This window comes from Rhinopithecus roxellana, chromosome 20 (genome assembly GCF_007565055.1).
Source record: "Rhinopithecus roxellana isolate Shanxi Qingling chromosome 20, ASM756505v1, whole genome shotgun sequence".
NCBI classification, from domain to species: Eukaryota; Metazoa; Chordata; class Mammalia; order Primates; family Cercopithecidae; genus Rhinopithecus; species Rhinopithecus roxellana.
The window spans coordinates 1,839,020-1,865,320 of record NC_044568.1 but is presented as its reverse complement, the minus strand read 5'-3'; the positions used below and the strand labels follow the sequence as shown (position 1 = coordinate 1,865,320).

Below are 26,301 nucleotides of genomic sequence, written 5' to 3'. Positions count from 1 at the left end.
GCCAGTCCTCCAACCAATCCAGCAGTGCTTGCTTTCTTGCTTTAGGAAGGCTCATTTCTACCTTTCTGTTGTAATTGATGTCGATAACGTTTCGTTTGCTGCCGTATCTGAAGCTCTGATGCTTCCTAGGTCTCTCCTAGGTCACTACAAAGATCTTGAAGTCTCTCATTCTCTGATATTAAGAATTCCAAACTGGCATCAGTCTCCTTTATCCCATAGTTAGGGAACTCTTCCCTTTTCCTTTGACATTCAGGAGCACGTTTGAGATGTGGCTGATGAAAGAAGCCACATTGCTGCCCATCCACCCCAAGGAACGGGCTGAGCTGGAGCCAAGGCCACCAAACCAGGAAGACATGAGTGTGTTAGCACGTGTGTTAAGGAAAACACACATTGGCCTTCATTTTTTTTTTTTTTTTCGAGACAGGGTCTCACTCTGGTGCCCAGACTGGAGTGCAGTGGCGCCATCTCGGCTCACTGCAACCTCCACCTTTCGGGTAAAAGCGATTCTCCTGCTTCAGCCTCCCGAGTACCTGCGATTACAGGCACCCACCACTACGCCCAGCTAAATTTGTATTTTTAGTAGAGACAGGGTTTCACCGTGTTGGCCAGGCTGCTCTCGAACTCCCGACCTCAAGTGATCTGCCCACCTCGGCCTCCCAAAGTGCTGAGATCACAACGTTGAACCACTGCGCCCTGCCAGAAACAGATTTTCATACGTTAAAATAAACGAGAGGGTGGTCGGGCAACGTTGGGGTCGAGGGCACTGTTAGCCTCGGCTCCGCTCCACTCGGCTCGACTCGGCTCAGCTCGGGTCGGCCAGACTTAGAGGGCGGGCAGGCGGCGCCACTGGAAGTGACGCGGCGAGGGCGGGGCCGCCGGCTGGGAGAGCCGCCGCCGCCGCAGCCGCTTGGGCCGGGAAGCGATGTAGTAGCTGCCAGGCTGTCCCCCGCCCTGCCCGGCCCGAGCCCCGCGGGCCGCCGCCGCCACCGCCGCCATGAAGAAGCAGTTCAATCGCATGAAGCAGCTGGCTAACCAGACCGTGGGCAGGCGAGTGCGCTGGGTCGCACGGGGGTCGCGCCGGGGCTGGGGACGGAGGGCGGAGGGCGAGGGGCGGGACGGCTCCTTCTCGGTCCGGCGGCTCTGAGCTGGGCCGCAGCCCCGCCCGAGCCCAGCGGGGCACGGGCCCGGGGGCTGCGCCGCGCTGAGGCCCGAGCGCCGCGCTCCAGGCGGCCCGCTTGTCTCCCAGCGCGGCCGGGCCACTGAGACCTGCTGGGGCGGGTCGCCGCCTCCTCCGCCACCCCGCGGGGTCCCCTGCCCATTGTCCCTGCCCCGGGAGCATCGCCCTCGGGGAGTAGACCCGGTCCTTCTTCTCCCTTCCCGGGGGCCGAGCCAGCCCGGATCGCTGCCCTGGGCTCAACAACGGTGACTTCTGTCCCTAACGCTGTGTCGAGCGCTGTGCTGTGGGCGGCCGCATTCCCAGGCTTTCCCGGTGCTCCCGCTGTTTGCAGGTCCTTCTCCTGTTAAGTACATGGCGGCAAGAAATGGCTAGGGGGACATGAAAGCCAGTCGGATTTGCTCAGTGAATTCAGAACGCCCTTTGAGGGAATTCGGAGGTGGTGCTGTCTCAAAACCAGGGCTCCTAGGAACTGGACTCCTGCTGCCAGTTCTTGACATTTAGAAATTTGGAATTGGCAGAAAAGGATTATGGAGACGCCTTGCGCCAATTTAAAAAGTCTCACCGTAGGTTGGGAAACAAACACTTCTCTGTCTTCCTTTGCTACGGCTGAAGTGCTTAACAAGAAACGTTACTGATTATTAAATGGCAGAGTTGGTAGATCAGGTTGTCAGAACAAGAAATGATTTGTGGTTTTTGAGAGTTTCTGGAGGTGACTGTCATGTGCCGTATTATCTGCGGCTAATATTTCAAGGTCTTTCAGGGCAGCTGGCTGTACTGTACCGATTTAGTGTTTATTCAGCAAAGAGATATGAAAGTATGAATTTTTTACAGCTCTTCTTTTGTTTTTCGTTTTTTAACAGTTAAGGGGAGTTTGGTTTGGCTGAAGCACGTGGGACACTTCTTTTTTCTGAGTGTATGAAAATACTTTTACTTCCTCTAGAGTTTTCTAAATTTGCTTTTTACTGTTTCATTTCCTCCATCTTTTTGCTTAGTTTCCTTGTTTAATTTTTTCGATTCCCTACCGTGTTATTGTGGTGAGAATTAACTCTTATTTTCAGGGTTGATCCCTGTGCGTGAAACCCAGACAAACCTACTTTTCTGTTATTTGCAGGAAAGTTAAAGAAATAATGCTGAGAGGAAGGTAAACACGTGTGGTAATGGCGGCTGATGTTTCAAGGAACAATTTACAAGCACATGATACTTTCTTGTGAGTTTCCTACCCTTGTTAGTGTTCTGAGCAAGGTGCGTTGTGGAACTAGTAAGTGCCAAGATACGTTTGTCAGATAGTCAGTTTGGCCTGTTTTTACATTGTTCGTGACAGGTAAGGGACTTTCACTCTTTTTATACAAAGTTCTGAGACTTAAATCTACCAAGCTCTTTGGGGTCTCTTTGGCTCCTGGGTCATCTTAGGGGCTTCTCCCTTCACATTTTTTTTTTTTTTTTTTTTTTTTTGGAAACAACGTCTCCCGTTGTCACCCAGGCTGGGGTGATCTTGGCTCATTGCAGCCTTGACTTCCTTGGGCTCAAGCGAACCTCCCGCCTCAGCCACCCGTGTAGTTGGAACTACAGGTGGGCACCACCACACCGGCTAATTTTTGTATTTTTTGTAGAGTGGGGTTTTGCCATGTTGCCTAGGGTGGTCTCCAACTCCTGGCCTCAACTGATCTGCCTGCCCCGGCCTCCCAAAGTTCTGGGACTACAAGCCTGAGCCACCTTGCCTGGCCCCTTCACATTTTAAAATTCCAGCCATGCTTGCCTACCTTCAGTTTCCACAGGAGGTCTTGCTTTCTTATGCTAGCATCTACTTGAAACTCCTGGAAGCCTCTCCCACCACACCTTTTCTCCAGGCACCTCATGCTCATTCTTCAGCCTTCTGGGAAAGGTCTCTCTGCCTCTGAAAGGCATTCTATGATGCTTCAGCATAGATTGGATACCTCTCCTGGATGTTCTCGTAATCCCGTGTAGCACTTGTCTTTCCGTGCTGTGACTGCCTTTTGTGTGTGTTCTCCATCAGATTAAACACCTTGAGAGTCCCTGCTGTGTCTCCTTTGATTCCCAGGGTCTGCTGTGGTTCCTATCCCATAGTCAGGGTGCGATAGACATTGTTAATTCCAGTATTTGAGTTCTTACTGGATCGCCCTGGTGGTGTGGGCCCAAGTATGGGAAAACGTGAAGTGGATAGAGTAGATGGTGATTCATGCTGGAGCTATAATTCTGGGCCTGACCTTTGACTGTCTTTAAAAATCTTTATTGCTAGATGCCAGTGGAAGCTGAAACTATTACAGAACTATTAAGGGTGTGGCAATTAGGCACCCCAAGTCAGAACATCTGTTTTTGCTGGGAAACCTGTCGCTTATTTGCTGTTGATTTCCTAGGGGTGTGTGTGTGTGTGTGTGTGTGTGTGTGTGTGTGTGTGTGTGTGTGTGTTCTGCTTGAGTAATCAGAAAGGACTAAGGAAGATAAACAGAGGCAGGAGAGTGCCTAGAATTATTACTGTGTGGAAGTAGGTGGTTGGTTGGCCCCAGAATCAGGATTCTGGGTGTTTTTAGGTCAAGATGAAGGCTAGAAAGCAAAGGGGTTTTTTGTTTTTGCCCCTGTGATCTAGGTGGAGAAGGACATTATATATGTGAATATCATGCCCATTGTGTTTTGGTTTATCAATTCGTGGAACTGTAGGTGGTGTCTTGCTGTGAGATATTCTCCTCAGAAGGGAGACCTTTGAGTAATTTCACTGTAAGTTTCCAGGGGAGGGACATGTGGAGAATTAGTAATGCCTGGAAGGAATGAGTTCTCATGATGCAATTTGTTTACAGTGGGTGGATAAGTCTATTTGAGAAGATGGCCTGAAACTCACAGGGGCAAGGCTTATGTGGTGGTCTCATGGTGTGAGTGTCCCAGAGAAGTAGGATGGTTCTTTTAGTCCACCTGCCTTTTGTTGATTCATGCATTCAGCAGACACTTGTTGAGCCTACACTGTGTGCTGTTATCCAAGGTGTTAAAGAATCGAAGGTGAATATGGCATGGTTTCTGCCCTGAGGGAGCTCAGGAGATATGTGGAAGAGATAGGCAAGTGAAAAATAATTATATACATGAGATAAGTGCTTAAGAGGGATGGCTAATGCACAGAGCAAAACCCAGCTGTTATTGGGTTGTGGGAGGTAACAAAAGGTAACAAAAGCTTCCCAGAGGAGAAAATTTGAGCACCTTTCTCTGCCTTCCTTTTCACCCTTATTTCAAATATCTCTTGTATTGATTAGGTCTCTTTTGGTTGTAAGAAAACCCAATTCATAGCAAAGACAGGAATTGATTGGCTCATAAGTGGCTCAAAAGTAGTGTGGCAGCAGATTTGGCTTCTTCTGGGGGTTACACTCCTCTTTTTTTTTTTTTTTTTTTTTTTTTTTGAGATGGAGTCTGGCTCTGTCACCTAGGCTGGAGTGTAGTGGCGTGGCTCACTGCAACCTCCACCTCCCAGGTTCAAGCAATTCTCCTGTCTCAGCCTCCCAAGTAGCTGGGACTACAGGCCTGTGCCCACCATGACCAGCTGATTTTTGTATGTTCAGTAGAGACGGGGTTTTGCCATGTTGGCCAGGCGTGGCCTCCCAAAGTACTGGGATTACAGGCACGAGCCACCACGCCCGGCCTCGGTTCCACTCTTTAGGTGGGCACTGTGTCCACTGGGAGACCCCCACATCTTCCAGGTCTCAGAGGGAAAGAATACTCATCTCCCAGTCACTGTGGCCCAAGTCCCAGGATTGGCTCTGAATGCTTCTGGGTCACATGCCTTTCCCCAGAAGTGGACTGGAGTCAGCGCACCCAAACCATATGGACTGAGAGTGGATGGTAATGGGTGGTAATCAGGCAAGAGATAAAGGTCATGGTGTGTCTTTTGTAGTCCTGCTAAAAAGAGAGAGGTTTTGTTTCTTGAAAACCCTTAGATGCAGATAATCACAGATGGTGTTTTGGGGGAGATGATGTCTTGAGTAGAGGAAGAAGTACACTGGGATGAAGATCTTGAAGTTACAAACGTGTCAAGGAGAAAAGGAATTTGAGAGGCAACTAGGAGATCATAGGACTGAGGCTCTGATAGGGAGTATCTCCTTGGGTGTTTATTTCTTTGGTGACTGAAGTTTCCCCTGGAGGTCTGAATGCTTTCACAGATGGTTGTTTTTTGATAACCCAAGGTTATAAATCCAAATGCCTAGAGGGCAAGGCCAGTGAAATGAATCAGTAACTTGGGCCATGTGAGGGCCACAGGGGACCTGGAGGTCTGTGTGCCACCAAAGGGGCTGCGTGGGAGTGTAGGTCCAGTGTGGGCCACCTTTGGAGTTTTCCTGAAATCTGCATTTTAACTAGCTGGCATTTAATCCAAATTAAACTGCAGAGACACTATGTGCAGCTGAACAAAATTCTTCTGTGGATCACCCAACTGCTTGTCTAGAAGGACTCAGAAATTGACAGTCCCTCTTTTTCTTTTTTTTCCCTGTACCTTACCCTGATATTACATTTTCACTTCTTTGGATTTGTTGAAAAACAGCTCAGCCTTTACTGAAATCTCGAAAGGGTCTGATAGTAACAGTCATCAACATTTCTATGGTGGTTTAGTGTATAAAGTGCTGTGCTAAACCACCTGGCTTGGATCTCGGTCTCCTGACAATGATCACTTCTCTCTTACAAAGATGGAAACCTGGCCGGGTGGGGTGGGGTGGCCCACACCTGTAATCCTGACACTTTGAGAGCCCGAGATGGGAGGATCACTTGAGCCCAGGAATTTCAGACCAGCCTGAGCAACATGGTGAAACCTGGTCTCTACAAAAAATACAGAAAACTAGCCAGGAGTGGTGGTGTGTGCCTGTCTCAGCTATTTGGGAGGCTGAGGTGGGACGATCAACTGAGCCTGGGAAGTCGAGGCTGCAGTGAGCTGAGACCACACCACTGCACTGTAGTCTGGGTGACAGAGCAAGACCCTGTCTCAGGAAAAAAAAAAAAAAAGAGAGAGAGAGAAAGAAACCTGACTTTCTAAGTTTGCACAGCTACTAAGTAGTGTCTGAGGCATGGCTTCGGTCCAGGGCCTCTGACTCTGGATCCCAAGTGCTTTTGAGTACAGGAACTGGGCTGCCTCTTCACCAGGGAAGGACTAGTGTTTATCAACATTTATTAAACATCTTCTGTGCTTATGAAGCTGCTGGGCTTGGTGCTTTGCATACATTTATTTCATTGCATTCTCATCGCAACCCTCTGAGGTGGTGTTACTTTTTTCTGGTTTAATGATGAGGAAGCCAGAGATCAAAGAGGTCATCAAGCTCGCAAGAGATAGAGCCGTGGACCCAAACCCAGGTTTCTGATTCTGCAGCAGCTATAAATTCTGATCACAGAGATCTGTTGACCTCCAGGAGTCCTCCGCTCCTAGGAGGTGTGTAGAATGGATCACTCTCTAGGTCATTGGATCCACTACCAGCAATGTGAATTCTCATACTGAGTCAAAGTGTATCTCTACCTGCTGATCCCAGAATAGTTCCCTGCTGCCGAATTGAATGAATCTCATCTCTCTTCCCTGAGTCAGCCCTTCCTGTATTTGATTATCACAAACCTTATCCTTATGTTGCCAGCAGTAACATTCTGCATCCCTCACCCACTCCACTATGTCCTTTTCCTCCCACTGATCTTCACTCTGCCTTTCCTTTTACTTTTTTTTTTTTTTTGGTGACGGAGTCTCGCTCTGTCGCCCAGGCTGGAGTGCAGTGGCCAGATCTCAGCTCACTGCAAGCTCCGCTTCCCGGGCTCATGCCATTCTCCTGCCTCAGCCTCCCGAGTAGCTGGGACTACAGGCGCCTGCCACCTCGCCCGGCTAGTTTTTTGTAGTTTTTAGTAGAGACAGGGTTTCACCGTGTTAGCCAGGATGGTCTTGATCTCCTGACCTTGTGATCCGCCCGTCTCGGCCTCCCAAAGTGCTGGGATTACAGGCTTGAGCCACCGCGCCCGGCCTTTTTTTTTTCTTTTTTATGATGGAGTCTCACTCAGCCGCCCAGATTGGAGTGCAATGGCGCCATCTTGACTCACTGTAACCTACACCTCCTGGGTTCAAGCAATTCTCCTGCCTCAGCCTCCAGAGTAGCTGGGATTACAGGCATGAGCCACCACGCCCGACTAATTTTTGTATTTTTAGTAGAGATGGGGTTTTGCCATGTTGGCCAGGCTGGTCTCAAATCCCTGACCTCAGGTGATCCACCCACCTCGGTCTCCCAAAGTGCTGGGATTACAGGCGTGAGCCACTGCGCCTGCCCACTCTGCCTTTTCTAGGGGAACTCTGAACAGTGTTTCTGAGAAGGGATAGGCAATGTGTGCTTTGCTTCAATCTGAGTGGATTCCGTCAATCTCTGCATAGAGCACGGTGGAAAGAGGTCCTCTGTTGTTGCAGCAGCTTTTCAATCTCATCTTTCATGGCTTTATTATGTAGTTTACATGCTAAGAAATCCAGAAGTATTTGTAGGTGAGTGAAAATCCATTCTTCACTGGGGAAAAAAATGAACCCTAAAACCATAAAAATGAACCAGTAGGAAATTTTCATCTATAAATTTGAACCATAAAAGGATGTATTCATTTAGCATCATCTTTTATATGTGTAAGTGACATGTTACTCTATTATGGAATTGCCTTTGTAGCAGAGTGGATGAGACAAAACCTTCCAAGTCTGACATTATGGTCTAAGGTGCTGCAGACAGTACATGCACCGTGCATTTTTGTCAGAGCACAGGATGTTTCAGCTTTATTGTTCTATTTCAGTTTCTCAAGTGTAGGTAGATGCTGTAGTAACAATTAGTGAAGTACAAATCCATGTAAAAATGTTAAACTCTCATCTGTTTGCTGTGTTTGTATTTTTTTTTTTTTTTTGAGACAGAGACTCTCTCTGTTGCCCAGGCTGGAGTGCAGTGACGCGATCTCAGCTCACTGCAAGCTCCGCCTCCCGGGTTCACGCCATTCTCCTGCCTCAGCTTCCCGAGTAGCTGGGACCACAGGCACCCGCCACCTTGCCCGGCTAATTTTTTGTATTTTTAGTAGAGACGGGGTTTCACCGTGTTAGCCAGGATGGTCTGGATCTCCTGACCTCATGATCTGCCCACCTCGGCCTCCCAAAGTGTTGGGATTACAGACGTGAGCCACCACACCTGGCCTGTGTTGTATTTTCTTAAAGGTAGGGATTAAAAGTGTAATAGGCCCACAGTCCCTTATCTGGAGTCATTGGGCCAGATGAGTTTTAGAATTCAGAATTTTTCAGAGTTCTCTAAAAGTAATAATGCACATATACTGTTGTCATATAATACTTCCAGTGGGATCTGGGACAAAACCCCGTAACCAAACAATATTATTGGTATAGAAAAATATATATACATGTATTACCACTGAATGGATATGCATAAAGGTTATACGTAGTTTAATATTAGTTCAGGTCAACTTTGGTTGCCAAATAAGTTACAAAAAAAGACTTGTTTTTTTAGAACTTTTTGGATTACAAAATGGTGATAGGGATTGTGGACTTGTCTTACTTTTAGTTATGTACCTGTTGAGAGTCTGGTAAATTTTTTTACTGTAAATAATATTTCCCGTATTCCCAAAGGTTGGAAACCACAATCATGTAAGCAGGGGTCACAAACCCAAGTGCCAGGATGGGTAAAATAAGTAAGTGAAATGGCAGGTGGGTATAGGACAGTAGGGAATGGGGGGACTGCAGTGAACTGGTGAGTGCATGTTCATTCAAAGGGGAGACCTGCTCTTCAATTCTAGCCACTTGTTGCCATAGTGAATGTGGGAGTAGTGAAGCTGCATCTTCCATTTTTAATGATACTCCAGAATGCTAATTTTCATGTGAAGTTTCTTGATATTTAAATGTTGGCAACTAAAAAGAAAAAAACCCACTGTTGGCCAAAGAAAACATCTGCAAGCATTATCTGGCTGTGGGCTGCCTGCTTTCATTTATAGTTTAGAGACTAATGCCTGTGGTATGAAAAGTTGTCAGTGAGCCGGGCACAGTGACCCATGCTTGTAATCTCAGCATTTTGGGAGGCTGAGGTGGGAGGATCACTTGAGATCAGGAGTTTGAGACCAGCCTGAGCAACATAGCAAGAACCTGTCTCTACACACACACAAAAATGTAGCCAGTCATGATAGCATGTGTGTGTAGTCCCCAGCTACTTGGGAGGCTCAGGTGGGAGGATTGCTTGAGCCTGGGAGGTCGAGGCTGCAGTCAACTGATCCTGCTACTGTGTTCCAGCCTGGATGATGGAGTGAGACCCTGTCTCTAAATAAATAAGTAAGTTATCAGTGGCGTTCGTAATGAACTACTTTCTTGAGATGTGGATGGGTACATTTGCTTTATAATAATAAACACTTTACATACACTTTACAAACACTTTTCATTACACTTTACATACACGCTATATGTTTTTTGCACATAAAATATTTCATAATAAAAATCTACAGAAGTTGATAGGCACTTTACTTTAGAACTGCCTTATTTTCTAGCCATTACGAAATTTTCATCTATAAATTTGAAACTTTAAACTTATTTATCTTGGAAAAGGGACTGAAAGCCCCACTTCAAAAATAGGAGCCCTCTTTTTAAAAAGTAGGAGTTAAAGGAGGTTAGATTGTAATGTTCATTCGTTTCCAGGGCCATAGTGATCTGAAGTGACATTGGGTATCCACTGTTATATTGGGACAGGGAAATGTCCTTGGTCTCCTTTCTTCTCAGACCATTCCCCTGGGTGATCTTAGCCCTATAACTTTTTTTTTTTTTTGAGACGGAGTCTTGCTCTGTCGCCCAGGCTGGAGGGCAGTGGCACGATCTCAGCTCACTGCAAGCTCCACCTCCTGGGTTCAGGCCATTCTCCTGCCTCAGCCTCCTAAGTAGCTGGGACTACAGGCACTAATTTTTTATATTTTTAGTAGAGACGGGGTTTCAACGTGGTCTCAATCTCCTGACCTCATGATTCGCCTGCCTCGGCCTCCCAAAGTGCTGGGATTACAGGCGTGAGCCACCGCGCCCGGCCATCTCATGGTGACAGTTTTATGCCTCCAGCCCTGGGGTCTCTTTATTCCTAGAATGATGCTGCCATCTCTCTTGAACATCTCGGCTGATATGGCCTGCTAAAATTGAACCCATGAACTTCTTCCTCAAATTGCCTTCAATTCCCTCTATCTTCTAGTCCGTGAGTCACCAGATTTTGGCCTGCAGGGTAAATCCAGCCCACCACCTGCTTTGTGAAAAAGTTTACTGGAACACGGCCACTCACTACAGTGACAGGGTTGAATAGTTGCAATAGTGACCGTAAGGCCTGCAAGGCCTATGGTATTTATCCTCTGGCACTTCATAAGAAGCATGTGACCCCTGCCCTAGGGCATTAAATGCCCTCACACCCTCCTTAGTCACCTGTCAGTCCCATTTTTTCTTCTCCATCATCTCAGTCAGGTGATGAGAATGGAAATTCTGCCCTTTGATTATCTTTTTTTTTTTTTTTTGAGACAGAGTCCCTCTCTGTCACCCAGTCTGGAGTGCAGTGGCATGATCTTGGCTCACTGCAACCTCTGCCTCCCGGGTTCACACCATTCTCCTGCCTCAGCCTCCTGGGAAGCTGGGACTACAAGCACCCGCCACTGCACCTGTCTAATTTTTTTTGTATTTTTAATAAAGACAGGGTTTCACCTTGTTAGCCAGGATGGTCTCTATCTCCTGACCTTGTGATCCGCCCGTCTTGGCCTCCCAAAGTGCTGGGATTACAGGTGTGAGCCGCCACGCCCGGCCTGAATTACTTTTTCATGATGAATTCTCTAGAGGTTAGACTCACTACATTTATAGGAAAATAATATTTATATCATGACAGTATTGCCAAGTTGTCTACTAAGATGATAATGCCATCATTTAGTTTGTAGTGCAGAAAGCAATGTTGCGCAATAATGTGTGTCATTATGCATGACATGATGAATATCACATTTCACCATCACCTTAGTTGCATTAGATATTGTCTTTAAAAAATTTGTTATTTATTTAAATTTTTTCCACTAAGGTCAAAATGAATGTGTTCTTACATTTGTATTGCTTTATATGAGTTTTCTGTATGTGTCATTTGTTTAACTGTCATGGAATTAACATTTAGTCATCAGTTTCATTGCTCAGTTACCAATTTAGTTCAACAAATATCTCTTAACCTGTCAAATGATAGGGGCTGGAGTTAACAATATAATTGATCCCTGGGGACTTGAATGTGGAGCCACAGCTACAAACAGATAATCTGAATGTAACCAGTTTTATCTATTCTAGCAGATCTTAGGTGTGGTTAATGAAATCTTATTGCCATTCTTTGATGTATTTATGTACTGTAATATAAACAAGTTAGCATTCTTGTTCTTAGATAAGTTCCTTAACACATACAGTGATGAAACCTTGCGCATTAATGACTAGGTACAGATTTAATACAAGTTTCAGAAGATAAAGCCGATTCTATAAAACATCTAAGATTTCTATAAGAAACTGTCTTTTAAATAGGGAGAGCCTATTATTTACAGCAAATAAAATAATAGGCATGTTTGATATAAAAACAGTATTCAGTCTGGGTGCGGTAGCTCATGCCTGTAATCCCAGCACTTGGGGAGGCCAAGGCAGGTGGATCACCTGAGGTCAGGAGTTGGAGACCAGCCTGACCAATATGGTAAAACCCCATCTCTACTAAAAATACGAAAATTAGCTGGGCATGGTGGCAGGCGCCTGTAATCCCAGGTACTCAGGAGGCTGAGGCAGGAGAATTGCTTGAACCCTGGAGGCGGAGGTTGCAGTGAGTCGAGATTGCACCACTGCACTCCAGTCTGGGCAACAGAGTGAGACTCCGTCTCAAAAACAAACAATATTCAGTTCATTTCAGCCATACATCTTGTGAGACTGTGTTTCCTCTGTTAATTACAGCTTATTGATTATTTGCATTGGCTACTTCCCTTTGATTATCCTAAGATGTTTCTCCCTTCCTCTCCTTTCCCACAGCTCTTCTTTTTGGACGTCTTCCTTATCAGAGATACCTTTTGGTTTAGTAGTCAATTTGATCTCTTCTTTAATGTTTCATTAGCATTTCTTCTGTAGTTAACTCAGTGTTCTTCCACATGGTTGGGCCAAATTTATACTTCTTAAAGAGTTTAAATCATAAATCATGGACCGAGTAAACAGGTGCTTAAATGAATATAAATCTTAAATAAATGTACAGAAATTATTAAAAGCACCCATCAGCTGTTACCTGTCAGTGTGAATATGTATGAATCAAGCAGCTCGGATATCACGTGGTCATTGGATACTTTCACATGCCTGGGCTGGAGTGGCCATTTGAAACCATGGCCAGCTGTACTTTGGGGAAATACACCGAAGTGTTTCTGCTTCACCAGATACAGTGAGTGCTTGGATGGAAAGAGCGTGGGCACAGGCACAAAGCGGGGGAGTCTCTGAGATGTGCCTGGGAGGTCAGTGAGGACTCTGCTGGGCATGTAACATGTGAGCAATCGTTTTTAAAATTTTTTTTCATAGAGGCAGAGTCTTGCTATGTTGCCCAGGCTGGTCTCCAACTCCTGGCCTCAAACAACCCTCCCATCTTGGCCTCCCAAAGTGGTGGGATTACAGATGTGAGCCGCTGTGCCTGGCCTTGAGCGATCTTAATAACTGACAGGTGATAGAGAATTCCAAAGTAGAGACAGTCCTAGGGGAAACCTATCACTTGAAGAGTTTATCCTTTAACTTAATTTTTTTTGTTTATAAATTTGGAAAAAGGCAACCATTATGTGATTCTTAGCAGGGGAACAATTCTCTCTGCTCTTTTATTTTCAAATCACTTGGGTAGTGAATGCTATTTTCAGATCCATTTGTTAAGTATTTTTGGTATTTAAATTCACAGCCCCTGGTTGCATTTCCATCCAGTGGAAGGTGTAAGTTGATTCTTCAAAGCTTTCTTTTTTTTTTTTTGAGATGGATTCTTGCTCTGTCACCCAGGCTGGAGTGCAATGGCACAATCTCAGCTCACTGCAACCTCTGCCTCCTAGGTTCACGCGATTCTCCTGCCTCAGCCTCCCGAGTAGCTGGGATTACAGGTGTGCACTACCACACCTGGCTAATTTTTGTATTTTTAGTAGAGACAGGGTTTCGCCATGTTGGCCAGGCTGATCTGGAACTCCTGGCCTCAAGCAATCAGCCCCCCTCAGCCTCCCAAAGTGCTGGGATTACAGGTGTGAGCCACCGCACCCAGCTGGTTCTTCAAAGTTTTAAAAAACTTTAAGGCCCGGCATGGTGGCTCATGGCTATAATCCCAGCACTTTGGGAGGCCGAGGCAGGCAGATTTGATGCCAGGGATTTGAGGCCAGTCTGGGCAACATGGTGAAATTCTGTTTCTACTAAAAATGCAAAAATTAGCCAGGCATTGTGGTGCACACCTGTAATCCCAGCTACTCGGGAGACTGAGGCACGAGAATCGCTTGAACCCAGGAAGCACAGGTTGCAGTGAGCTGAGATCCTGCTACTGCAATCCAGCCTGGGCAACAGAGTGAGACCCTGTCTCAAAAAAAAAAAAAAAAGCTTTAAAACCAGCATACAGGGCAAATAAAACAAGAGTATGCTAGTTTTAAAGCTTTTTTTTTTGTGCCCCAAGTAGAGAATTTTGTTATATGTTGAATATCAAGTATCATTTCTCACAGTGTAACTTATTATTTTCTCTAATTTCCTTTTTACTTGTGTATCTCCTCTTAGAGCCCTTTTTTTTTTTTTTTTTTTTTTTTTTTTTTGAGACGGAGTCTCACTCTGTTCCCCAGGCTGGAGTGCAGTGGTGTGATCTCAGCTCACTGCAACCTCTGTCTCCTGGGTTAAAGAGATTCTCCTGCCTCAGCCTCCCGAGTAGCTGGGATTACAGTTGCCCACCACCACACCTGGCTATTTTTTGTATTTTTAGTAGTGATGGGGTTTTACTATATTGGTCAGGCTGGTCTCCAACTCCTGACCTCATGTGATCCACCCGCCTTGGCCTCCCAAAGTGCTGGGATTACAGGTGTGAGCCATCACGCCCAGCTAGAACCAATGTAATACTCCCATTACTTTTGCATTTTTGTACTTGCCAGGGTTCATAATGATCCTCAAACAACCCCAGCATAGCAGGACTAAAATACATGGCCATCCATGACCTGGAGCACCAACTTTTAAGAGCCAGGCGGTGTTGATTGTCTTCTGTTGTCATCTGTGAAGTCCATCGTTAGAAAAGCTTCTGTTCCAGTTTTAGGAAGGATGATGGTTTGTGGGTGACTGTGGTAGAACTTGGGGAACTCTTGTAGGCAGAAGGCTGAGAAAGTTGGTGCTGGGGGAAGTCAGCTGGCAGCCGCTGGAGTCAGGACTGGGGAGGAAGGGAAAGGGAACCCAGGTAGGAAGCTACTGCAGTAGGCTCAGCGAGGGGATGACAGCCAGGCTAAGACAGCGGCCTTGGGCAGTGACTGGGAAGAACATTGAAAAGCGTGTTTGGGCTGAAGAAAAGAGCAAGAGAAGATATGAGGAGCTTCAGGTGAGGGTTGATGTAGATGTTATTTACACAGGTAACAGAAATTCTTCACCTTTTCATTGTTTTACAATGATTCTTTTTTAGAAACATATAATTGTGATATTTTCTTTGACCTTTTATTGGGCTTTCTATTCTATTCCATTGATTTATGGCTTTGGGTGTGTGTATATGTTTGCATCAATATGGTTTTGTTTGTTTGTTTGTTTGTTTTTTAGATGGAGTCTTGCTCTGTCACCCAGGCTGGAGTGCAGTGGTGTGATCTTGGTTCCCTGCAACCTCTGCCTCCCAGATTTAAGCAATTCTCCTGCCTCAGCCTCCCCAGTAGCTGGGATTACAGGTGCCTGCCACCATGCCAGGCTAGTTTTTGTATTTTTAGTAGAGATGGGGTTTCGCTTTGGCCAGATTGATCTTGAACTCCTGACCTCAGGTGATCCTCCTGCCTCGGTCTCCCAAAGTGTTGTGATTACAGGCGTGAGCCATTGCACCTCGCCTGTATCAGTATGGTTTTAATAACTGTTGATCTGTAATGTGTTTTAAATTGGGTAGAGCTGGTCTCTTACAAATACTCTTTTTCAGGCTGGGTTTGTGGCTCACGCCTGTAATCCCAGCACTTTGAAAAGCTGAGACCGGAGGATCGCTTGAGGCCAGGAGTTCAAGGCTGCAGTGAGCTATGGTCCTGCCACTGCACTCCAGCCTGGGCAACAAGGACCTGTCTTATTAAAAAATAATAATAATAAATATTCTTTTTTGGTATCTCTCTTTTATATAAAGACGAGGTTTGACATCTCGTCTTCTCTAGTTTTTAGAAAAAATTATTTAGGATTTTGATTGATTTGGCACTCATTTATTCAAATGATGTTTATTGGGTCCCTGCTAGGGGCTAGGCTCTAAGGGTACAAAAATAAATAAAACCCCGGTTTTTATGGCCTAGTAAATCTGTGAACTAAACCTTGAGAATTGATACGTACAAGATGAGCATTGCACATGACTTTGTGTGTACAATCTTTTATATGCTTCCCAGGTTTTTTTTTTTTTTTGCTTTTTAAATTGAGAATAGTGCCTATTTACTAAATTATGCAACTGATAATTTTTGTTATTTTATGTACATAATATTATCAGTGTTATGCTTCTATTTCTGCTTTTACTATTTAGTTCAATGATTTCTCTTTCGTCCCTTATTTAATTGGTTAGACTCAAATAGTGGGTAGCTATATAAATGTTTATAGGAATATTGTGTAAAGGGCGTATGATTCTACCTTTATTGGACCTTTCAGGAACATGATAAGGACTATTTAAATCCTGCTAAAATACAAGTGTTGTAATATGAATTGTTTCCAATGGAAGTTTGCAAGCAACTTTCCCCTCATTTTTGAACCACACAACTTTTAGTATGTCTGCTGTTTGAGCTTTATTCTGTGTCTGTTCTGTGTCATGAGACAGGTGATCTTAAATGCAGAATGCTGAATTTGTAGTAGTCCAACAATATGGAGAAAACAGTTGCAATGCACTTTAGATTTAGGAACGAATTGGAGGAGAAAGTTGAGAAATGGTAAGAGGAGTTTTAATGGAGTGTATGTGGCAGTATGCTAATGTCACTTCTGAAGAAGAGGTGGTTAGCAGGTCACAAGGCAGTGGACTGAATTGTAGCCTCTGAATCTCAGGGCAGTCTTTAGGAATGGAAACCTTGCTGCCTGTAGATTTAGATGGAGGTTTTAATAACCCCCTGTTGCCAGAAAAAAATCATACACAGACAGATTTGCATATAATCTTACGGACTTCACAGACATCCTTAGGCTCATGGACAAAAAACCCAGGATTCAAGAAAAGCCATCTACATGGTAGGCAGCTCAAGAAAGCCTGCCAGTTGTCCGAGCGATGCTTTGTTACGGTTCCCATGCAGGGAGCTGCTGTCTAGAGAAATGTTATTTGCAGATGTGCACCTCGTGCGTCTGTGTTGTTCTGCCTGTGTCCAAAATACACGCTTTTTCTAAATGAGAGCCTTTCCCCCAAAAAGCAGAAATGTGTTCTCTCTGTCATGGGATTTGGTGATCATCAAATTACTTTCCCTCAAGAATTGGCTTTCTTGGCGATTAATTAATTCAGTTTTCAAAACTTTTAGATGAGGGTTTAATCAACCTAAAACTGCTGTAGGGCAGTTGCATTGTAGTAAAAAGTGTATTGGACTGAGTCTGAGGGCTTGAGATCCTGTCTGTGCTGTTTACTCGCTGTGTCTCTGACCTTGGTCCAGTCAGCCACTCTGCTGTGTTCCCATACATGAGAAATGGCTCCTGATACCACCAGGAGCAAGCCCTGCTGTGTTTAAGAAGGTGGCGTGTGCTCGGGAGGCGTCATGAGAGAGTGAGGACATACAGTGTGACACAGCAGGTCAGCACTGGGGAAAATAGCCAGGTTAGCCCTCACCTCACTGCTCTATGCCAGAATGCATTCCAAATGGGTTAAAACTTTCATGTAAAAAATAAAACCACAAAATAAATACAAGAAAATATAGCTTATTGTGGAAAGTACTGCATGCTTTGGCATAAAAATGTGGAGAAAGAACGATAAAAGATAGCCTGTAGGTGGGATGTGTGACTCGCACCTGTATCCCAGTTGCTCGGAAGGCGAGTCAGGAGGGTCATTTGAGGCCAGGATTTGAGCCTAGCCTGAGCAACGTAGTGAGGCCCCTGTCTGTAAAAGGAATTTTGGAAAAATTAGCTGGGTGAGGTGGTCCCACCTATAGTCCTAGCTATTTCAGGAGGCTGAGGTAGAAGAATCCTTAGAGCCCGGGAGCCGGAGGAGGCTGCAGTGAGTCATGATTGTGCCCCTGCACTCCGGCCTGGGCGACAGAGTGAAACCCCGTCTCTAAAAAAATAAAAATAAATAAATAAATAGATAAATAAATAAACAAACACCTGTAGATTTAACCACATAATAACTACACTTCTGTTTTATTATATCAAAGTTAATTTTTTTTTTTTTTTTTTTTTTGAGACGGAGTCTCGCTCTGTCGCCTAGGCTGGAGTGCAGTGGCCGGATCTCAGCTCACTGCAAGCTTTGCCTCCCGGGTTTATGCCATTCTCCTGCCTCAGCCTCCCAAGTAGCTGGGACTACAGGCGTCCGCCACCTCGCCCGGCTAGTTTTTGTGTTTTTTTTTAGTAGAGACGGGGTTTCACCATGTTAGCCAGAATGGTCTCGATCTCCTGACCTCGTGATCCGCCCGTCTCGGCCTCCCAAAGTGCTGGGATTACAGGCTTGAGCCACCGCGCCCGGCCACAGAGTTAAATGTATAAGGATAACTAATTGGAAAAAACTGAGGGCAACCACCACAGAGGTGAATATCTCTATTATGTAGATTTAGATGGAGGTTTTAATAACCCCCTGTTGCCAGAAAAAAATCATACACAGACAGATTTGCATATAATCTTACAGACTTCACAGATATCCTCAGGCTCATGGACAAAAAACCCAGGATTCAAGAAAAGCCATCTACATGGTAGACAGCTCAAGAAAGCCTGCCAGTTGTCCAAGCAATGCTTTGTTACGGTTCCCATGCCGGGAGCTGCTGTCTAGAGAAATGTTATGAATGTATGACGCTCTCTAGTAATTTTAAGAACTCCACTGTAATGAGCACATATCACAGACAGAAACTTCTCAGATGAAATACCGATGACCAGGAAATTTGTGAGACGATTTTAAAAAATTCGAAGTTGTTGAAGAAGTGCAAAGCCTGTCGGCTCCACTTTTCACTCATGAAATTGGCAGGCCGGGCGTGGTGGCTCAAGCCTGTAATCCCAGCACTTTGGGAGGCCAAGATGGGCGGATCACGAGGTCAGGAGATCGAGACCATCCTGGCTAACACGGTGAAACCCTGTCTCTACTAAAAAAAATACAAAAAAAAACTAGCTGGGCGTGGTGGCGGGTGCCTGTAGTCCCAGCTACTCAGGAGGCTGAGGCAGGAGAATGGCGTAAACCCGGGAGGCGGAGCTTGCAGTGAGCTGAGAACGGGCCACTGCATTCCAGCCTGGGTGACAGAACGAGACTCCATCTCAAAAAAAAAAAAAAAAAAAAAAGAAATTGGCAGAGTTGGGGACAGTGAGATGTTGCTGTCCTGGGAGTGCGGATGGGGGCTGTGCCCTGCGCTGCCGGTGGGAATGTGCACTGGCATTCTTGTCCAGAAAGACATTCGCCACTGTGGTTTAAGAAGCACCTCAAAGGTCTTCACCTTGGTCCCTTGTCCACCCTCTGCCCACGGTCTCTCCTTTCTCACACAGTCCCTCCCACCCTGGCTTGGTTCCCCTTCCTCTCTGACTGGGTCAGGCATGTGGGTGACTCTTTGACTTCCAACTCTCTGTCTACCTGACATTTTTCTTTCACCTGTTCTGCGAAATAGCATCCTGATTCGTTCCTCTTTTTGGGTCCTTCACTTCCATACCGGTGATGCGGGGCGTGGCCCAGAAAGATCCTGCAGTCATGCAGTGTGGGGCTGCCAGCACTTCATGGCCTCCAAGCTCAGCTGGGCTGAATGAACGCTGCCGTCTGGCGCTTGGCTCCGTTTTCTGCCTCGTTTTCCTGAGTGCTTTTGCCAGACTTTCACTTTTCTGAAACCTACTCCACCCTACTCCAGATACCCACCCTCTCTCCTTGGATGACCTACCTCCTAATTTCCAGAGAAAACTGGACATGGCCACCTTTTCCCAGTGTCTGAGGCCCAGGCTGACCCATGGTCATGGTTGCCGTCACCACCCACCTGCCTGGACCCCACCCTCTGTCCAAGGCCCTGCCACCTGTGCCGCTGTCCTGGGCACGGCCTTGCCAGCCTCCCCTCTGTGCCACGCACCTTTTGCCTCCCTCCCTCTGCTGCCTGTTTCTTGGTTGCTCATCATGGTCAGGCTTCTGTCCGCTCTCCTCTTCCTTCTGGGGCTTTGCCTCTTCCTCTGTCATCCATGCTCTGCGTCTTGGCTTCCCGTGGCCCTCTCCTTTCACTCTCCTGTCCCTGCTCTCCCTGTGCCCGGGGCCCAGTTTGCATCCTCAGCTGGTCCCTCATCTGTGCTTTGCCCACACCTCGCTCCTGGCTCCTTCCCTGCCCTCCTTAGGGACTCCTTTCCTGTCTCCTGCCCTGGCTCTCCTTCCACTGTGTCCCAGGGCCTCCATCCTCAGCCTCCGTCTTCTCTGCAGGGTCTGCTTCTGCATGAACTCCCCCAGATCCGTGTTTGCTGCTGGTCCTCACAGTAGGCTCTTTGTTTCTGGTCCAGATGCCTTTTCTGTGCTTCAGAACAATCTAGAAAAAAGCAAACTGGATATCTCCACCTGAATGTTTAGCAGGTCCCTTCACCCAGCATTTCCAGAGCTGATCTCGTTGTACCTTCATATCCTCTCAGTGTTTCTCTCAGTGAGGAAAAATGCCTATTGTCCAGCCAGTCCCTCAAGGCAGAAAGCTGGTGGTCATCCCCAGCTCCTCCTCTTCACTTCCTGTCCACCCCCAAGTCACCGAGTCCTGTTCCTTTCTCGTTTGCAATGGCTCTCTGTGCCCTTCTCTACCTACCCACTGTTTGGTGTGAGCCCTCCTCCATCTCACTTGGATCTCGTATTGTTGGGACTCTTCAGATTCTCCGCGTTGGCTTCCCTACCCGGCAGCATGTCTTTCCCCCACATATTCCACACTGCAGCCAGAGGGATCTGCCCAAGAAATAATTGTGATAATGATAGAGAATATGGGTCTGGGTGTGTACCGGACACCTTGCACTAGTCCAAGTGCTAATGATAGAGAATATGCATCTGGGTGTGTACTGGGCGCCTTGCACCAGTCCAAGTGCTAATGATAGAAAATATGTATCTGGGTGTGTACTTTACGCCTTGCACCAGTCCAAGTGATAATGATAGAGAATATGTGTCTGGATGTGTACACTGGGCACCTTGCACTAGTCCAAGTTGTGTATTGACTTAATACCTACCAGACCCTGTGAAGTCAGTATAGTGTTATTCCTTTTATAGATGGCAAACAGAAGCACAGGGAACTTGAGTAACTTGTGTGACATGATTTCTCCATATTCTAGACAAAGAACAAAAACCATTTTTTTTTTTTTTTTGGTTGTCCCTATGTTGCCCAGGCTTGTCTCCAACTCCTGGCCTCAAGCAATCCTCCTGCCTCAGCCTTCCAAAGTGCTGGGATTACAGGTGTGAGCCACCACGCCAGGAATTTTTAGAGCTTTCTAGGAATCAACACTTTGCTTATATTATCTCTTTCAGTCCTTCCAATTCTATAAATTAGATATTTTTAATATCTCCATTTTTATGGGAAAGGAAATGGAGACACAGAGATGTTAAGTAATCTGCCCATAGTTACCCAGCTCTTAGGTGGTGAACTGGGCTTTGACTCCCTGCATACTCGCTCCTAGCCACTTCACCCACCTACTAGGAGCTAGCACCTTGCTTGGGGTAGTGGGAGGGCACCTTCTGAACATGCTTTAGTGGGTGTTTTTCTGTTCTGCTTTCAGAGTTGTGGGTGGCAAAGGAGACGTGCATGCATAAGATGTTCTCATTACTAAGAGTGCTTCTGATGATAAGAAAAGACCAGTATCCTGTTGGAGCAATGTCCAGATATGATGAAATGCTAGATTTGCTTGGTAATGCTGAAGAAATTTTTTCCTGAATGCTCCATCCCCTGAAGACTCCCCCTCCTGCCATTGGATCAATTGATTTTATAATGTGAGCGTTGGTAAAGTCTTAGGAATACAACTATCATAACAACATGTTATGGCACGCAAATTTAACTGTTACTCCACTGGTAAGTTCCTGAAATGATTGATGGTAGGAAGATTCTCCAGTGTGGAGAGGGACTTAAGACGTTATGGGAGACATTTTAGTTAAGATGATTGACTGAAGACATATTTATTTCCCTCCCCCCCCAAAAAAAATAAAATTCACTGAAATGTTGGGAATGTTTTTTAAGTCTTAGAAGTTAAAAACTATTGTGCTGAAAGCCATTCAGAAAAAAATCCCTGGTGTACTTATTAAGAAGTAGGAGGTTTGCACCTGTAGTTCCAGATACTGGAGAGGTTGAGGTGGGAGGATTGCTTGAGCCCAGGAGTTTAAAGCCAACCTGCACCACATAGCAAAGACCTCAGTCTCTTTAAAAAAAAAAAAAAAAAGAAGAAGAAAAAGTTGGTCTATAGAAAAGTAAAGTGAGTACAGTTTTCTTTGTTCATTCATTGTCCAAGCCTGGTTTTCCTTTCTTTAAATGGACGTAACAGCCTTTCTGAAGAATTTTTTTTTTTTTTTACATTTGCTGCCTGGTACTCATTTGAAAGCCCAGAGTTCGGCAGAGTTCCTTTCCACGTTTTCCGCAGTCCTTCAGTGGGGTTTGCACACCTGATGACCTAGAATTGGGCTGGCCCTTGGCTTTCCTGCCCAACCTGGTGGTGGATTGCTGCTGCCTCCTACTCAGCACAAGGCCCAGATACTGAAAGCTTTCACTTAGTCACTTATGTATTCAGCAAATAAGTTTGCTCATGATCTTCAGCAGATCCTGTGTACCTGAGCTTAAACGGGGTGGGATTCTCCCCCCACCACGTCGCCTGCGTCTGCTCCTCCCTGCTCTCTCTTCCCTCTGTTCTCCCTGCCCTAGGTGCTCTTGTACTATCCAGCCTCCAGGTTTCCAACTCATCCAGTAGGTCTCAGAAGCCATCACCAATTTCAGGATCTCTTTCTGGTATCCCGGGTCTGCATTCAGGGCCCCTCCTGTCATGTCTGTAACCCGCAACAATTTAATGAGCTTCTCTGTGCCTAGGTTTCTAATCTCTAAAATGGGTATGACATGGTTTGGCAGTGTCCCCACTAAAATCTCATCTTGAATTGTAGTTCTCATAATCCCCACATGTCGTGGAAGGGAGGTAATTTAATTATGGGGCGGTTACTCCTATGCTGTTCTAGTAATACTGAGTGAGTTCTCATGAGATCTCACGGTTTTATAAGGGACTTTTTCCCCTTTTGCTCGGCATTTCCCCTTGCTGATGCCATTTGAAGAAGGATGTGTTTGCTTCCCCTTCCTCCATGATTATAAGTTTCCTGAGGCCTCCCCAGCCCTACGGAACTGAGTCAATTAAATCTCTTTCCTTTGTAAATTACAGAGACTGTGGGTATGTCTTCATTGGCAATGTGAGAACAGACTAATAAGGGTATAATAGTGGTATCAGTCTTGTGGTTGTCTTGAGGATTAGGTGGGTTAATACAAGTAAAGCGTGTATTAGGTGGTTAAGAACAGGGTCCCTGAAGTAATATTGCCCAGATTCAGAGCCTAGCTGGGAAACCTTGGGCAATCACTTAAGTTCCTAGGTGCATCAGTTTCTTCATCTGTAACATGGGGGTAATAATACTTACCCGTAGAGTTCAATTCTTGCAAAGCACCTGGAACAGTGCTGAGCATGTGATATGAGCTCAATAAATGTGAGCTGTGGTGATAGTGACAACTCCCAGGGGACCCTGCACTTCCCTGTTGGAAGCGTCCTTGCACTGGAGTATAATGACTTATTTTCCTCGATAGTCCTTGAGCTCTGTCAGAGCAGGGGCCTGTCTTACTCATGATGGCTCATGGAAGGGAACCCGAAAATATTTGTTCAATGACTAACCAAATGACGAGTTAGTGCAAAGTATACATGACACCAGTCTGTGGTTGAATTTGTTGATGGGCTGTGTAGCTCCACTCAGTTAAGGCTTAATTATTCTGAATAGCTTTTTGACAAAACACCTCGTTAAAAAACAATCAGATTTCTGTTTTAAGGTACTTACAGAGTCCTTTCATCCATCAGGCACTCTTTTCTTTGACCTTAGGAAAGGGCAAGTGGAGATTTAGGGTGTTCCCCACCCAGAATCTACCCATCATCCCTCAAAAACTGCCTCGCCCTGACTTTCTGGGTGACTATTTTTTCTTCATTTTGTGCACCATGCTACGCATGGAACTTTCTGGGTCACATCTGTGACGTGTGCATTGTACAATTCCAGAGGAGCCACCATTATTCAGATTTTCAGCACTAGATGCCTGTTTAAACCATGCAACATTTGTCGTTTTTGGAGTTACAGTCCTACATCTGCAAAGCCCAGTTTGGAAGGTTTCAAAATGTTCCCTCCTTTGCTATTTTGTTGTAGTCTCTTAAAAGTCCTGTGAGAACGTTGATGCAAATATAAATAAAGTAAGGGGCAGAAAGGTTAAGGGATGTATTTTTAGATGCTGTGGTTAGTTTGTGGTGGAACTTGGACCAGAATGTAGCTTGCAAATTTAAGAGAAACTTAACTTTGGTCCATGGCCTTGAAGGTACTCTTTCTGAAGGTTCAAAGACTGGTTCACATTGTGTAATTCATTTAATGGGTGTCTGCCTGCACACCCACGAAACAGGGATGATAAAAATTGCACTATATGGGTACACGTTTTTGCCCATTACTTTTTTTTTTTTTTTTTTTTTTTGGAGACAGAGTCCCACTCTGTCACCCATGCTGGAGTGCAGTGGTGCGATCTCGGCTCACAGCAACCTCTGCCTCCTGGGTTCAAGTGATTCTTCTCCCTCAGCCTCCTGAGTAGCTGAGATTACAGGTGCCTACCACCATGCCCAGCTAATTTTGTGTGTGTGTGTGTTTTAGTAGAAATGGGATTTCACCATGTTGGTCAGGCTAGTTTTGAACTCCTGACCTTAGGTGATCCGCCCACCTCAGCTTCCCAAAGTGCTGGGATTACAGGCGTGAGCCACTATGCCTGGCCGCCCATTACTTTTAATGGCAAAAGCCACAGTTACTTTTGCACCAACCTATTACAATGAAATAATATAGGCGAAAGTGCTTTCATAACAGAAAACAATATAAATGCAAAATATTACTATTACTTTTTTTTTAATTTTAGTATTGGAAATTTGGTGTTAAGAAATTCTCTTTTGGCTGGGCACAGTGGCTCATGCCTGCAGTGCCAGCATTTTTAAGATTTTAGACCTTGTCTCCAAAAAAAGGATTTTAGCTGAGGCAGGAGGATCACTTGAGGCCAGGAGTTTGAGACCAGTGTGGACAACATAGCGAGAACCTGTCTGTACAAAAAAATACAAAAATTAGGTGAGTATGGTGGTGTGTGCCTATAGTCTCAGCTACTTGGGAGGCTGAGACAGGAGGCTGCTGAGTCCAGGAATTGGAGGCCAAAATGAGTTATGATCGCACCACTGCTTTCCACAGTCTGGGCGACAGTGAGACCCCATCTCTAAAAAATAAATAATAACAAAAACTTTTTGGATTACATATGTTATGATCCACCAATTCCAGTTTCTATGTTTGATTACTTTCTTGAACAGGGAGCACTGTATTTATGAATTTTTCTTGTACCTTTTCCAAGTTGGTAGCTTATAGTCAGATTCTGCTGTACTGTTTCTGTTAAAATAACTATGTGTCAGGCCAGGCACGGTGGCTCACGCCTGTAATCCCACTACTTTGGGAGGCCGAGGTCAGGAGATCGAGACCATCCTGGCCAAGGTGAAACCTCGTCTCTACCAAAAACACAAAAATTAGCTGGTCATGGTGGCGGGCACCTGTAGTCCCACCTACTCAGGAGGCTGAGGCACAGGAATCTCTTGAACCTGGGAGGCGGAGGTTGCAGTGAGCCAAGATCGTGCCACTGCACTCCAGCCTGGTGACAGAGCAAGACTCTGTCTCAAAAAAAAAAAAAAAAAAAAAAAAAAAGGCTGTGTGTCATTGGCCAGGATAACTATTTGGGCTCTGGGTCTGTGTTCTTGTCTCTCCTCTCGATAGCCACAGAGGCCTCCAGTTCTCCCTACTTCCATCCTGTACCCTGCTATTCGACTTTTCATTCTGAAACTCCAACCTGTTGCCATTCCATTACTGAAAAACCATCAGTGTCTCCCTGTTGCCCCCCGAGTTCCATGGCAGGCAAAGCCTTTCTTTGCAGCCACATCTCCACCTCTTGTTCTGTACCCTACTAATTACACACTCCTCCCCATACCCCTTCTCCCCATGCTCTTTGGTTGTCCTGACTTATCTGAGGTCCACTTGGACTGTTTCCCCGCTGTCCTGGCCGCACAGTTCATCACTCTTCTGTCTGTGCCCCCAAGGTCTCTCATCAAGGATGAGACCTTTTTTTCTCATGAGCTCCTCAAGGGTGGGGACTATATCATTTCTGTTTCCTTTTTTCTTTCTCAGTTCCTGACATTTAGTGGGAGCTCCATAAATACTATCTGAATGAACAAAGATCTAAAATCTGAGGCTCTTGGAGTAAGTCCATCTTCGGATGGATGGTTTATACTTGGAGACTTGCTTTCGCTTCTCTGTAGATGCATGCTCAGCTGAGATCCGCTGCTGCAGGTGTTTCTGTAGCCTCCTTAGCAGTGGTGGGAAGCCCGGCAGCTTAAGACGTTAGCTTCTGATGCAGGGTTTGCTAACTCTCCATGTACTCTGTCCCTGAGTTCCTGTTTATCGTTTGCCTGTGATTCTCTTTGGTGCCGCCCCACACGGTGTTATCACAACCAACCCTTTGTTTTGATTGTACGTCCTGCCCTGCTCCTGCTCTAAGTCTGACTA

At 45.7% G+C, this 26,301-nt stretch overlaps 1 protein-coding gene across 5 annotated transcripts in view; it reads left to right on the top strand.

Moving 5' to 3' along the window:
- Positions 1-886: 886 nt before the first annotated feature.
- ARHGAP17 (Rho GTPase activating protein 17) overlaps positions 887-26,301 on the top strand; it is a 98,314-nt gene continuing 72,899 nt past the window's right edge. For 4 of the 5 annotated variants that reach the window (XM_030925140.1, XM_030925143.1, XM_030925142.1 and 1 more), the window contains exon 1: positions 887-1,047. In XM_030925140.1, coding sequence (XP_030781000.1) covers positions 995-1,047 — 53 coding nt within the window. In that variant the 5' untranslated portion in view covers positions 887-994. Of the gene's footprint in view, positions 1,048-2,288; positions 2,385-26,301 lie in introns of those variants that run through there. The other variant, XM_030925141.1, reaches the window with a different exon arrangement.